Source organism: Triturus cristatus, chromosome 2_1 (assembly GCF_964204655.1).
Source record: "Triturus cristatus chromosome 2_1, aTriCri1.1, whole genome shotgun sequence".
In the NCBI taxonomy this organism is placed as follows: Eukaryota; Metazoa; Chordata; class Amphibia; order Caudata; family Salamandridae; genus Triturus; species Triturus cristatus.
Window position 1 is genome coordinate 37,464,105 of NC_140581.1, and position 16,049 is coordinate 37,480,153.

The window sequence follows — 16,049 nt, forward strand, 5'->3', positions numbered from 1 at the left end:
GTATGCCAGCCACGGTCTCTCAAACCCTGGAAAGTTCAATTTACAAGCTAGAAAGGAGAGCCTTATGAGTATATCTAAATATTTATTCATGGCAATAGTTTTACTATTATCACAGATTACCAGTCTTTACTTACTATATCAGAAAACCCCAAAACTAAGATGCCATGAGAAGAGAGAGGTGAAACCTTCAATTGCATTACTTCATCGCCCTGGTAAAGCCAACAACTCTTTGCCACATCCCATGCCCAACAATCAGTGGATACACGATTCCTTCGTTCAAGCCTCACTGTGCAAGCCTCTGCTGCGGCTGATCTGCTTGACTCACAAAGTTGGAAGGACCTAAAATGTACACACAAACTCTATCTATAGAATTGTCTGAATGCAATCTGACAAAAGTGAGTTCACCAAGCTTTGAAGTTGAATGAAACCAAGAGGAACTTGTTTGGTCATCTGTTGTATTCTTCATTTAGTCTGCTTTCCCTTTAAAATGTCCCCTCATCTTCATAATTCTTTTTGGAACCCTTGGAGGTCTTAGAATTGTAATTATATGTGCAATTCTGAATTGGTCATTCTACTTGTAACTACAGAGGCTACAACTTGTGCTGTGCTGGGTTTCCTGAATAAATCTTCTTTTAATTATTCTCCTGCTTCCTGCATCATTGAACTTAACAAAATTGGCGACGAGGATGGGATTGAGTCTGCTAGAAAGTCAGGGTAGGAATGGAAAAGTGTTCTTAGAGAGAGACTTTGGGCATACGAGCTTTGTCAATACACTGCAACTTTGGTCCCATGATGGATGAGATGATTCGTGACCAAATTATAGTGCATATTAAGAGTAAGAAGATCCAAGAGCAACTTTGGATCATGGGAGATCCTAACTTAAGTGATGTAATCAACACTGCCAAGGCAATGGAACAATCTGAAAAGTGGGTTAAATGTGTACATAAGGATAACAAGGGTAGCGTTGAAGATGTTTGTGCTATTAAGAGTGATGTGACACGAGCGAATCCCCAACCATCAGCAACATCGTTGGGTGCAGAACTTAATCAATCTTGCTCCACTAATCAAATTATTCAAAGGAATTTTAATAGGTTTGATTAAAAAAATTGTTGTTTTAGATGCGGAAGTCCTAATCATGGTGCTTCGTTTCCTAAATTTCCGGCGTTGAATAGAGATTGTAAAAAATGTGGTAAGCGAGGTCATTTTGCGTCTGTCTGTAGAGATCCTAGAAGTCGGGAGAATGCAAACGCAAAAAATACGGTGTCCTTTAAGTAAAAGTGACTGCGGTGACAGGAGTGGAGTAGATCCAGAGCGGGGTATGCTTTTATACGTAGCCAATGTTGGAAGTAGCATGGATAATCTGAAAGCCCCAAAGTGTAATGTACGAATAGAGAATGTAGATTTGGAATTGATGGCTGATTCTGGGTCTCCTTGGACCATAATTACTAGGGAACTGTTTGTAGATCATTTTAAAGGGAAGTTTTCTTTGGATGGGTTAAAGAGATCTGATATTGTTGCTAAGGGTTTCGATGGATCTGTGATTGACATGGATGGATTTGTTGAGACAGTTGTAGAATTTAAAGGTCGCTCTGCAAACATTAAAATGTATGTTGCTGTCAAGGGCGTGAATGTCCTGGGACGGAGAGACCAGTGGTCTTTTGGGATTATTCTTAATCCCAGAAGTTCTGATCCTGTTTTACTCGTGTCCCAAATGAATGATTCCATGAATATTAAGTGTGATGGGAGTTTCAAGTGTGAGAGTGAAAATATAATCAATAGCTTTCCTAATGTCTTTTCAGATAAATTGGGTAAACTCAGAGATTTTTCCCATAAAATCAAACTAAAACAAGGAGCGTGTCCTGTGAGAAAAAGACTTAGATCTGTTCCTATATGTGTTAGAGAAGATTTGAAGATTCTTTTACAAAATCTTACTGATGAAGACATTATAGAGGAAGTGGAGTCTTCTGAGTGGGTTTCTCCCATTGTTCTCGCGAGGAAAACCGACAAAAGTTTGATATTATGTGTTGATTTGAGAGCACTTAATGCGAATTTGATTGTAGATTGCCACCCTCTCCCGAACATCAATGAGGTTGTTTCCATGCTTGAAGTAGCAAAAATATTTTCTACATTTGATTTGCGCTCTGCTTATCACCAAATTGCTCTTACTGAAGAATCAAAAAATTGTACTGCTTTTTTGACGCCACAGGGGCTTTTCCAGTTTAAGAGAATGCCATTTGGGTTGGCCTCTGCGGCGGCGGTCTTCCAAAGAGCGATGTATCATATTTTTAAAGACTTAGAGGGATTTGTGAGGTGTTTCCAAGATGATATTTTGGCTTTCTCCCCTAATATTGAGAAACATACTGTGCATATTAAGGAGGTTTGTGGTAGTCTTGAGCGAAATGGGTTGACCCTGAAACATGAAAAGTGTAAGATGTTCCGTGAAAGTGTTGAGTATTTGGGACATACGTTGTCAGGGAATGGGGTTGTTCCGAAGAAATCTTTAGGTGAAGCAATTGTTAATGCTCCAGCCCCTGATAACAAGGAAAAGTTATTGTCATTTTCTGGACTTTGTAAATATTATAGTAAGTTCATTAGAGACTTTGCTACGAAAATGGAGCCATTGAGGAAGCTTACTAGGAACAAAGTGAAATTCTTTTGGAGACAAGAACAAGAGAGTGCTTTCCAACTTATTAAGAAATAAATTGTTCAAGCTCCTACCTTAAAGCCGTTTTGCATAAATAAAACTTGTATTGTCACAGTAGATGCTAGTATGTATGGGTTGGGAGAAGTTCTCTCCCAGAAAGCTGGTAAGGATGAGTGGTGTGTGGCTTTCGCTTCCCGGACCCTCAATGAGACTGAAAGGAGATATTCAGTTATAGAAAAGGAACTTCTAGGATGTGTGTGTGGAGAATTGAACATTTCCGAAATTTTATTTGGGGAAGTAGATTTGTACTTCGTACTGATCACAAGCCCCTTGTTTCTATTCTATCTCCTGGGGGTGGGTGGAATGCCACAGCCAGAATTAGTAGGCTTATGTCCAGGTTGCAAGAATATAGTTTTTCAGTTTAGTATCTACCAGGTAGGCATAATGCCACTGCGGACTGTCTTTCTCGTTTGCCTAGTCCCGGAACGGAGGAGACAGAGGTTTCCCAGGATGTTGATATGATTTCCTCTGTGACAGATCTTGTATCTCAAGAAGTTTCTGGAATTTCTGAGAATGAATGGTATAATAGTACTAACTCTGATAAGACATGGGTTACTCTTAAGAATTTTATCCTTAATGGATGGCCTGAAGATAGGAATATACCGATTGAGCTTAAATCCTTTTCACAAGTTGCGACTGAATTGATTGTTGAAAATGATCTGATTTTCAAAAATGGGAAGTGTGTACCCCCAGAAGGTATGCAAAGTAACATTTTGAAATTAGCACATGCAGGTCATCCTGGGATGTCATCCATGAAGAGGCTGATCAGATCTAATTTTTGGTGGCCTGGGTTGGATAAAACAGTTGAAAGAACCGTTAGAGAATGTTTTGAGTTTGTTAACAGTGATAGGATGTTGAAGTCTTTTCCAGCTCCCCTGAGGCCTGTACTATGGCCTAAGTATCCTTGGCAGAAGATTGCTTTTGATGAATCAGGACCATTCAATTCTTTACCTCAAGATTCTAGTTTTGCTTTGGTGATCGTTGATTACCATTCTAAGTGGCCAGAGGTAAAATTTGTTCATCATGCCACTACGCAAGTTGTTATTGAGTTTTTTAGGGAGGTATTTGCTAGGGAAGGTGTTCCTGAAATACTAGTGACCGATAATGGGGTACAGGTTAAATCCTGTGAAATGGAGAATTTTTTGAAGTTGCATGGCATTAAACACTGCACTACTGCTCTTTATGAACCACAAGGGAACGTTCAGGTTGAGAGATTCAACCGAGTACTTAAGGATGGTGTTGAGTCTGCTAGAAAGTCAGGGAAGGAATGGAAAAGTGTTCTTAGAGAGAGACTTTGGGCATACCGTATTACTCCTCATGCCACTACCGAACAGAGTGCTTTCCGTCTTCTTAGAGGAAGAGACCCTGCTTCTAAAATTTGTCCTTGGTGGATGAAGGAAAAGATGGTTGGGAATTTTAAAGATGATGATTCTGAACAAAATGTAGAAAAAGTGTCTTTTAAAGTACAACACAAACAAGATAAGATGAATAATTCCTATGACTTAAAAATGAAGGTTAGAGAACCATCTTTTGTAATTGGGTGAGCATACGGAAACCAGGTCTCAAAAAGAAGGGTTTTTCTAATTTTGGACCTCCTATTAAGGTTGTAAAAGTCAATTTTAGTAGTGTTATAACTCAGGATGGTAGGGTGTGGAATGTCAGAAGAGTTGCAAAGTGCGTCAATCCCTTGCACATTCCTTAGGTCATCTGGCATTCCACAGTTGCTACTATTCTGTTCTTATTTCTAGTTTTAGTTTTTTTTTTTATATTCGGCTATTCACTTTTCAGTTGTAATAAAAATATCTGTTGTATTCCATTTAATTATTAAGGAAAGGAGATGTGTTGTATTCTTCATTTAGTCTGCTTCCCCTTTAAAATGTCCCCTCATCTTCATAATTCTTTTTGGAACCCTTGGAGGTCTTAGAATTGTAATTATATGTGGAATTCTGAATTGGTCATTTTACTTGTAACTACAGAGCCTACAACTTGTGCTGTGCTGGATACATCTTCTTTTAATTATTCTCCTGCTTCCTGCATCATTGAACTTAACATCATCCTTCATTGCTTCTAGCTCAAATGACTAGATTGGCAGACAAGGGCCACAGAGAGTAGTGAAGAAACAGAGACGGACGCACCAAAGGTCTGGTTCCCATTCTATTCCTTGGACAAACTATTGGAGAAAATAATAGGTAAATGTAAGGCATTCCAGGGTCTTAGAAAGGGCATCTCTACAGAACTTTCTGAACAAGTATATGGGAGGAGGTAGCAGTTGATTTCTGTGATACCATTGCCACAGAACCTCTACAGGTAGCAAATGACGAATGCTCACATTTTTTAGGGAGTTACAGCCGTTCCCAACACTGCAATTGGGTATTCCAACTAAACAGTGACTCACACGTCTTGCCAGACCATCGTATTATAGTAAAAATATTTTGACTACAAAAACATTCAGACCAAAATATCGAAGATATAATTTTCTTCTGCTGTTTTACTATATGTTTATAATATATTGAACATTGAAATCATTTTCATTGTGTTGATTCCTTGTATTGTATTTGGTTTTGATTTTAGAATATCGGTTAATGTGAAACCTAATTTTTTAATATATTATAATAGTGTACATTTTTGAGGAGTTGGATTTATTGGGGGATTGAGAGGTAATGTTTATTTTAATTGTATATTACTAATGCTTTGAATAATATGTTAATTATATCTTCTAACCATTATTTATTTGCGTATGTGTTTAATATTTTGTTAATTATGTACAAAAATGTTATTTCAGTTTGTGGCGTTTAAAGGGGATGGGAGTATAGTATTTGTAATAAAATATACATAGAATGATGTTAATTTATTGATTCATTAGAAATCAGCTAACTATATGTGTAATCAATATTAACAACAAAAATGTTTGCTTATACATGTTGTATCATGTATTGGGGTTTGGGAAGGTAGTGTTAGTTTTAAAGTGTATATTAATTTGTATTAACTGTTTAATATTTTAGGTTTGTAAGTTGATTTTGCTGCCACTGGAGATTTATGATATTGGAGCCAAGGATGGACTTGAACCGCGACTTCAGTGCATAGCGACATTTTAGAACAGGGAAACTATTTTGATTATCTTGGATTTGGCTTGATACTACATTGTCTTAGAAGCAGCACAGGAAAAGAGAGGCTGCAATTCTGAGTCAGGCAGCAGCCGCAGTCGCTAGATGTAAACAAAGTATAGGGGGGCAGTCACTGAGTTACTACATGTGTATAGAGCAAAGGCCGGATCAGCTGCGATTTAAGGAGATGAAATTAGGGGCTACACAGATCCCTCTATGCTTCAAAAAATTGAGGACATGTTTCTCAGGGCATTGTTGCGGCTGGGGCAGTGTACGCCTTTAGCATCATAGTATTTGGAATTGGGCATTAGACCTATTTCTGAATGTATTGCCCTAGCACCAGTAATTATAGGGCAATCCTACAGGCCACACATGTATACATACACACACACACACACACCAATGCATTCACACGCACATACATACACACATTCACAGCACTCGCTCACTAATGCACATACATTCATACGTACACACACGCATGCACCAAACATAACAAGCATTTGCAATGCAATAGGTCTCGCATTTACGTGAGATTAAGCTATTGGCATTGTAACTGACAATGCCTTTTATTTATGTTTTAAAAACAAAAATAAAAAGCATTGTTATTTGCAATGTCAATAGCTCAAAGTTGCATAAATGCGAGACCTATTGCATTGCAAATGCTTGTTTTGAGTTTGATGCTAAGGGGCTGGCTGGAGGTGGAGTGCGGCATCTGGTGACTCTAAAGTTTCGGTTTTACTGGAGAAGTGCAATGTTGAAGAGCGTGTTGAATTGTTGCTGATGAAAACCTGTAGCGGGGGAAGGTCCTAAAGGCGAGACCTATTAGCTATTTATTTAGGCTATCTGATGGATCTGCATGCATATAGGATAGATGGATAGATAGATTGTGACTGCCGCAGGGCTTGTAATTACATAAACAATTTTATTATCCGTTTACTGATCTCATTTTTTCAAGGGCCTGCGTCGTCAATAGCTCCGAAAAGGTAAATTGCCAACATTTAAGAACGCTGCATAGAGCCCTTGTAGCAGAAAAAAGAGGGAGTACATTTTCCACTCTATCTGTACTGTAGAAAGAGATATATAAAAAGCGTTCACCCCACATGTAGTGTCTACAGTTATTACAGCAGAAAAAACACATTGCTGAGATGAACGACAAAATCAGCCACACATTACAAGAGCACCAAGTAAGAAGGTGTAACCAAACCAATTCATGTTTACGTTTTATATTCTCTCAGCTCAACACAAAAACAAAGGGTTCTGGAGCATTAACAACAAATGTTTTCTTCACACGCAGATCTGACCTCGCACGCCAGGCTTTTATTGCATTTGCTGTGACTCGCTGCTTTCCTATTTTTTCGTCATAAAATGCTAAATCCACAAACCCAGAAATATAAATAGCTGCTGCCTTGGAAACGAGAGGGTATTCTCGTTTTTCGCGGTACTGACCCCAGTGTGGTATTTTGGTTAGTGCGACGTGAAGTCGTTGCACGGGAATACTATTAGACTGCTTGGAAATATTTCTGCGGTTTGTTTTGGTTCTGGCTGGCGGCGCCTCGGCCAAAAATTAAAGATAAAGGAAGAGACTGCGTCGTGGAGCACGAGGCAGAGGAGGGCTGTAGAAGGGAGAAAGCGTGCGGGGGGGAGGGGGAGAGAGAGCACAAGGGAGGGGTAGAGGAGAGAGAGCACACAGGAGGGGTAGAGGAGAGAGACAGTCCAAGAGAGGGAGAGAGGCAGTCACAGAGAGACGCAAGCCAGGCAGTGGTTAGTGAGAGAGGCAGAGACAGGCAGCGGAGTGAGATAAAAGCATAAAGAGAGAGAGAGAGCGAGAGGAGCGAGGCCAAGTAGAAAAGACAGGCAGACAGAAAGTCAACGGAAGAGAAAGAGACAGGCAGTCAAATAAAGAAAAAGAGACATTCAGCGGAAGAAAAAAATGAAACGGGCAGAGAGAGCAAGTCAAAAAGAGAGGGCGGGGCAGAGATGGACCGTGGAAGAGTGAGACTGGCAAGGTAGAAAAGAGAGACATCGGAACAGAAAGAGACAGGCAGTCAGAGAGACGATCTGGGGCAGACAGTGGAAGAAAGAGGGGCAGAGACAGTCAGGGGAAAAGAAAGGGAATCCGCAGAGGCAGATAGCGGAACAGAGAGGGAGGGAAGTACAGGGGAAACGATAGAGTGGCGGTGACAGAAACAGTGCAATGCACAGAGACAGGGAGACTGATACACAGAGCGAGGCAGATGCGGACTGTGGAGAGATAGACAAGGAGACACAATGGAAAAGATAGAGACATTCAGGAGAGAAGACAGAAGCGGAGAAGGACAGTGGGAAAGAGGGGCGCAGACTGAAGCACAGAGAGGCCTGCTTGGAAATATTTCTGCGGTTTGTTTTGGTTTTGGCTGGCGGCGCCTGGGCCAAAAATTAAAGATAAAGGAAGAGACTGCGTCGTGGAGCACGAGGCAGAGGAGAGCTGTAGAGGGGAGAAAGCATGCGGGGGGGGGAGAGAGAGCACAAGGGAGGGGTAGAGGAAAGAGAGCACACAGGAGGGGTAGAGGAGAGAGACAGTCCAAGAGAGGGAGAGAGGCAGTCACAGAGAGACGCAAGCCAGGCAGTGGTTAGTGAGAGAGGCAGAGACAGGCAGCGGAGTGAGATAAAAGCATACAGAGAGAGAGAGAGAGCGAGAGGAGCGAGGCCAAGTAGAAAGGACAGGCAGACAGAAAGTCAACGGAAGAGAAAGAGACAGGCAGTCAAAGAAAGAAAAAGAGACATTCAGCGGAAGAAAAAAATGAAACGGGCAGAGAGAGCAAGTCAAAAAGAGAGGGCGGGGCAGAGATGGACCGTGGAAGAGTGAGACTGGCAAGGTAGAAAAGAGAGACATCGGAACAGAAAGAGACAGGCAGTCAGAGAGACGATCTGGGGCAGACAGTGGAAGAAAGAGGGGCAGAGACAGTCAGGGGAAAAGAAAGGGAATCAACAGAGACAGATAGCGGAGCAGAGAGGGAGGGAAATACAGGGGAAACGATAGAGTGGTGGTGACAGAAACAGTGCAATGCACAGAGACAGGGAGACTGATACACAGAGCGAGGCAGATGCGGACTGTGGAGAGATAGACAAGGAGACACAATGGAAAAGATAGAGACATTCAGGGGGGAAGACAGAAGCGGAGAATGACAGTGGGAAAGGGGCGCAGACTGAAGCACAGAGAGGCAGATAGCGACAGCTGAAAAAGAGAGAGACAGGCTCAGTGATCGGAGACGCGATCAAGGGAGCAGAAAGGAAACTAATTAGAAGGGAGGAGGTAGTGTGAAAACAGCGGGGAGAGAAGGGAGGGTGTAATAAAAAAACAAAGGAACAAAGGAGTCAAAGCTATAGAAGGGAGGGGGGAGTGGGAGCAGCTGTGCACGTGCATGTGATCGTGCACTCAAGGTTTAGGCCAGCCAAAACTGTGGGTAGCACTTTGAAAATCCCACATATAAAATGTCTCTTCGAGCCTTTGGCTCGCGAGACCTAAAAACCACATAAAACTCCCTTGACCGCAGCTCTCCGAGTGGGAAGCCTTAGAGGTCTCAGGAGGATAGGGACTGCGGCGCACCCTCAGCCAATGAGGGAAGGCAGCAGTCCCTCACTCGTCACGGAGTTGGATGGGGTCAGTGACCTCCACTCTTTGTCGAGGTGTCACAGGTTGACACTCAGCCCTGGGCACTATAGGGCTTGAAACTGAAGCGCATAGAGAAAATCAGTGATCATCCCCTTTATCATGAGGGGGGGGGGGGCCTCGAAACACCTTTGCCAGACAGAGGCGGACACGCCCACAGGACTGTGAAATCCACAGCCTGGCAAAGTTCAGCTCAGGCAGCCAGGAGCCTGCACATTTAGAGCATGTCTAGCTCTGGCCTGTCCAATCTGAACCAGAAGAGTGCCTGTCAAGCTAACCTTTGTTCAGCATGACAGCCACTCTTTCAGCCAGGAAAAAGATGGGGTATGGTCTCTCAGCCCATACAGACCGGCCGCAGCTAACTTGCAGATACCTGTCCAACTTGGCCTGGGTCCACTAGCTCAGCAAAGACTGGGATGGTTGATCACCTGGCTCCTGAGAGCCAAGGATCCCCTTCATACTCACACTGTCGTGACTCAGCATCACCCCCTTCGGCTGCCCCGTGGTCCCGGAGGTGTAGATGAGCAGACAGCACTGGTTCACCTTCCGCGAAGCAATAATGGCATCCACGTCAGAGTCAGGCACGCCTTCCGCTAGCCCCATGAATTCCTTCCACTGCAAGATCAGGACAAGACAGAAAGAACAATGAGAAACCCAACAACACCTTTGCACTGATGTCCAAATAAGGATCTAAACCAGTTCAAAGTAAACTTAACACAACTTGTGTTTGTAAAGAGCACATTCACCCCTTGGGCATTTTTCAGGTAAATAACAGATATTCATTCTTACACAGCTCAGCCCCCGGACGAGTGGCATAGACTAGCACCTTGGGGTGGTTTGTGAAGTTGGAGTGAGCCGTTGTGGGGGGGGAGGGACAGTTTACTTATGCCATTGTCTCCTACCCAAAACCATCCGGAAACAATTACGAGGTCAGAGACGCATGGCCCAAACTTTTCTGCGGAGCTGTGAGGGCAGTGGGCAGCTGCTGTGCCTACCTCATGTCTAGTTTGGCCAATTGATCTGAACTAGTTATTTGACACCCCGGACTGGAGTTTTAGTCTTTTGATTTTTTAATATGTAGATTTTTTATCACTATTTTCGGGTTGGTAATTTAGAATAAGTAATTTTTTAGGTCTCGCATAGGCAGCGCATGCGCTGCCCCTACGAGGCATCAAGTAGTCCATATTAGTGGTGAAACTCCACCCATATTATATTGGTTTTTTAGCTTGCCATTGGTTAAATCTGGCATTGCTCTTTTCATGTAGCTCATTCATTGGCTGGTGGTCTGAAAGGTCACTTCCGTTTTGCCTCCGTTTTGCAGGAAGCAGCACCGACCAACTACAGTTAAGTTCCGCTGCTCTGCGTTATCTACTCATTAACCCCTTCGGTGCTCATGACGGAACGGTTCCGTCATGAGCCACGGTTGAGCTGTGCTCATGACGGAACCGTTCCGTCATGACCACGCCCGCGCAGGAAAAGATCAGCACAGCAGGGGAATCCGCCCAGCATGGAAGGGGTTAAGGGACTACTTCCTTGTTTATTTTCCACCGCCGTTCACCACTAGCTGCCGAGTTTGGAAGTGTTGGCTTTTTAGTTTTCTGTTCCCGCCCCCCTCCCGTTGGCCGTGTTGTCCATCCTCCCGCCCCCTCGCACTGTCCGTTGTCTTGCAGTACTGTCCGTTGTCTTGCAGCTTGTGGCGGCCATGGAATCGTGTGCTTGTTATAATTTTACATTATTGTCAGCAAGCTGCTCAGGGGTGAGATTCATTCACTGTTTTTACCGTTCCTTTTGTTCCCGCCCGCCTTCCGCTGTCCGTTGTCTTGCAGCTTGTGGCAGCCATGGAGGCGCGCGCTTCTTATAATTTTACATTATTGTCAGCAAGCTGCTCAGGGGTAAGTTTCATTCACTGTTTTTACTTTTAAAGCTACCATGTTGGCAATACAAAGTAGAGAATCTAATGTGCAGGGCTTATCCTTCCCAATGGGCATGTTCAAAATGCATCTTCTCCCCCTTTCCTAGTGTCGCTTTTTTCTATCTTAAACGGGCACATAGTTGATTTAGGGGGTGGAGGGTGGATATATTTGTTTTAAACGTGGTAATTGGTGACAAAGCAAATCACCCATGTGTGGAGTAATTTAACATTGGAGTCTCAATTTGGGGTTGATTACAACGTCCGACAGTCCTCCATGGCAGAGGTCCATGGCCGCTCCCCTCTTTCTCCTCCTCCTCCTGTTGCTCTAGCTTTCCACGCACCCCCTCCTCCTCCTCCTCATACGTGTCTCTTGCTGTCTACTCTCATTCCTCCCGTCAGGACCCCATTTCTCTCTCTGACCCTCTCTGTCTAATACTAGCCCCCACCAGCCCCCTTCCTTTGGCGCCCTGTGTTTTTGTGGGCTTTTTCTACATTCTCGCGTACTCTCCCATCCTTCCTGTGAGCCCACGCTCTACCCCCAAAACATCCCTGTTTTCCATTGAGAATCATTTCACTTTTATTTTTTATGCCACTGTTTATTTACAAGCCTTATCGCTCCTCTCCCTTCTGTTTTCAACCTCTTACCGTGTTCCTTTAAGCACTCTCCTCTCTCCAGTGTCATAACGCAAAATGATGCCCTCCAACCAATGCAGAATGTGAAGAGGGTTTATGAGGCTCCCAGCTCTGAAATTATTCATTCGGCTTGGGCAGGATGTGGCCCCACTGAAGGATTTGGGAGCACCTGAAGGAGTGACTCCCCCCCCCCCCGCGCACCTCAGGGTCTACAGGGCCCTGCATTACGTCCCTGCTCTCTTCCTTCCATTTTGTTACGTCTTACTCCCTCTTGTTTTCCATTCCTATTCTCGCTCTCCCTCCTTCTCCACGTTTGTCTCATCTCCTACCTTCCACGCTTCTCTCTTTTCCCTTACTTCACTCTGTACCTTTACACTGCTCTTGCTGCCTGTCAGACCTTCTCTGCAGCTTCTGCGGCAAGTGGGCAGTACTGGGTGGTATCACCCTTGATAACCCTGTCTTTTCACCTCCCTGTTCTTTGTCCCAGTCTGCTGATCACTGAACGTGGTTAACAAACACTCTCAAGGTTTCCTTGACTCCCCAGTGGCTGGTGGGGCTTGAGTCAACAATTCCGTGTTGGAGGTGGTTAACTCGTTTTGGATTCAGGTACGAAATAATTGAGGCACAATTTTTACGGTTTTACTGATTTTTTTACATAAAACCCCCCCCAGAAAATCACCTGTTAGTTGGTACGTATTTATTTTTTTAAACGGAATATGCAACAAACATTTGCAATGCAATAGGTCTCGCATTTGCGAGAGTTTGAGCTTTTGGCATTGTAAATGACAATGCCTTTTATTTATGTTTTCGAAAACCGGCAAGTATTGTGTAAACATGCACTTTGTACTTATAGGTGTTTCTTACGACAAGCAAGGCTGGCAGTAACTGTGCCTCTTTGTACTTCTAGTCTATGCTTACCAGAAGCCAGGCTGGCGGTAAAAGAGAAGCAGTTACTGCCAGCCTTGCCTGTCGTAAAGAATGTGTTTACGCACCACCTTACAGGTTTTCAAAACATATAAATAAAATACATTGTCATTTACAATGCCAATAGCTCAAACTCTTGCAAATGTGAGACCTGTTGCATTGAAAATGCTTGTTTTATATGTAGTTGGCTTGTTTATTTCACCTCATCTACGAATTGAAGCTGCTGTAATGGCATTTTATACTTAAATAAAATATAAACAAAAATTTTGCAAAGCCTGTCAGTCACAGCATGAAAAACTAGCAATACCTTAAGTATCAGTTTCACCACGAACAGGTGTACAAAAATGGTCTTAGAAATGGACACCAAGGCCTGTAAGAAGATTAAAATAAAACCTTCTGTGGGAGAGGCAGAGAGAAATCAATCTCTGTCTACTCAGAGGAGTATCTTAAGCAGCCGGGACACTGACCATCGAGCGGCCATCTTGTTCCTTGCGCGCTCTCTTTCCCTGCGTGAATGAGCTGGTCCTTGGAAGGGAGAGTGTGGCTGGGAGAATGAACCATATAATGGAATGTTAGTGTTAGTCTCTGCTGGGGTGAATCTGTCAGTTACCTGCAGTAGAAAGGATGATGATTTTTAGATGAAAGTTTGCCAAGGGCACAGTGTTCTAAGCAGTGTGGGCATCTGTTGGTCCATTTTAGTATCTTTCAACATGGACAAGTAGCTTCAGATGCAATCTTGAGTAGGTCAGTCAGATCTTTGATTTCATTTGCTTGTGCTCCTCAGGGTAAACCCTTACCATGCATGATACAAGGTAGATGGACACCGGTAATGACTGCATCCTGGGCAGAAGCTCGTGAAGTTATTACAGCAAACACAATAAGATGATGGACAAAGTGCTGAAACTTTTCAACCACTCACCCCCAGTCACGAGATCTGGGTTCGACCACAAACTAGTATCCTGGGACCAGTTTCGGGGTTTCACCCCTCATCAGCCAGGCTAGCTTGAATCCAGTGGCACAGAGAGCAAGGGACCCACGTCTGGGCATACCTGGAGCACTTAGGGCGAACATAGCAAACACAACAAGATGATGGACAGAGTGCTGACACTTTTCAACCACCAGTCAAGAGATGTGAGTTGAATACATTGCTCTCTTGCTCAGTATGCCACCCCAGTGAAACCCAGCCATATGCAAATCAGTCTTGACCCAGCTCCTCATGGGAACAGTCCAGCCCGAACTGCCAGGCCAGGTCCTTTCTGGATCAGAAACAAGCATCCGAGGACTGGGTTTGGAGTTTCAACCCTATTCAGCCAGGTTAGCTTGGATCCAGTGGCACAGCGAGCAAGGGACCCATGTCTGGGTATACCCATTGCCATTTAGGGCGAACATAGCAAGCACAACAAGATGGACTGGATTGCCACTGAATGGAAGCTAGCCAGACTGATGAGGGGTGATACCCCGATACCAGTCCTAGGATGCTTGTTTCTCACCATGGGGAGCAGGGCAAGACTGATCTGCATATGGCTTGGTCCTAACTGGGGTGGTATAACGAGAAAAAGAACAATTGATTAAACCCAGATCTGTGACTGGGGGTGAGTGTTTGAAAAGTTTCAGCACTCCATTCATCATCTTGTTGTGTTGCTAACCTTCCATTACAGACATATGTAAAACAGCCACATGGGCAACTTCATCTAAGTTTGTTTCACATTACAGGTTAGATGCACGAAAACATTCAATCGGGGTATGGTGCCAGATTCAAGCAGCCGCTATCACCTAGATGATTGATTTTCTCCTTGTATTTGCACTGTTACATTGCAGTGCTGTATGCCCCGGGCAAGCCACTGGTGACCCTGGATCCACTACCCAGGCTGAGCAGAGCCAAGCAGATGAGCAGATGGGAACCTGACCTGTTTCTGCTTTGTCTCACATATACTGAAAACTGGATCATCTGGTTGTTGGTCCCTGTCTACAGTTACTAAAGTTTATTCAAGTTGAATTGCATCAACTGTTCATGCCAGAGCTGCTCAGACATTAAGAGCATCTGAACCCTTGACCAGATGGAGAATAGAAAGAGAAGAAATACTTTATGCAATATCAATCCGTTGTGAAAGAGAAGAGTCTTCATATTTTTTCTGTTACATCTGCAAGGCATTCTGTGACTGACTCCAAAAAAGATAATGGGTATCTCACTACCCATTACCCTATTCAAGTTAGGAGGTGCCTGTGAATCCAAAAGTAACAAGGAAAGTGGCTTACCTTGTATATAAAGGATAGAAAGAGTTTTTAAATGAGTAATAGACTTAACTTGCTTTTATTTGGAGGTCAAGGTCGATTCACTGGCTAATTAGGGCAATGAAGTGGCCTTAATATGGGTGAAATATGACTGTGCTAGGAACACTAGTCACTATCAAGAGCGCTTCAGCGTCGGTCAGCTCCATCCAATCTGACATAGTCTACACCTCCTACTGCAAGTAGGGTGTGAGACAGTTGAGAGACACAAGTATTAAGCACAGGGGATCGGCCGGTTACCAGGGGTCAGACACAGCTGTTGCTGCAGTGGACATGACAAGGCACACACAAAATACAGAATGGTTAATCCCGGGGCATCAAAGAGTTACCAGGAATCAGACAAAGCTCTTGCTGCAGTGGACATGACTCAACATATAGACAAGACACAGAGAAGGGTTCAACCCGGGGCACCATTGAGTTACCAGAGAGCAGACACAGCTCTTGCTGCAGTGGACATGACTCAACATATAGACAAGACACAGAGAAGGGTTCAACCTGGGGCATCAATGAGTTACCAGAGAGCAGACACAGCTCTTGCTGCAGTGGACATGATTCAACATATAGACAAGACACAGAGAAGGGTTCAACCCGGGGCATCAATGAGTTACCAGAGAGCAGACACAGCTCTTGCTGCAGTGGACATGACTCAACATATAGACAAGACACAGAGAAGGGTTCAACCCGGGGCATCAATGAGTTACCAGAGAGCAGACACAGCTCTTGCTGCAGTGGACATGATTCAACATATAGACAAGACACAGAGAAGGGTTCAACCCGGGGCATCAATGAGTTACCAGAGAGCAGACACAGCTCTTGCTGCAGTGGACATGA

General features: G+C 43.9%; 1 protein-coding gene across 4 annotated transcripts in view; it reads right to left on the reverse strand.

Annotated features, from left to right (window-relative positions):
* The window catches only part of LOC146863669 (long-chain-fatty-acid--CoA ligase ACSBG2-like), a 632,294-nt gene that overhangs the window by 113,387 nt on the left and 502,858 nt on the right, over positions 1 to 16,049 (reverse strand). For all 4 annotated transcript variants that reach the window (XM_085627773.1, XM_085627776.1, XM_085627780.1 and 1 more), the window contains one exon: positions 9,926 to 10,075. In XM_085627773.1, coding sequence (XP_085483899.1) covers positions 9,926 to 10,075 — 150 coding nt within the window. The remainder of the gene's footprint in view (positions 1 to 9,925; positions 10,076 to 16,049) is intronic.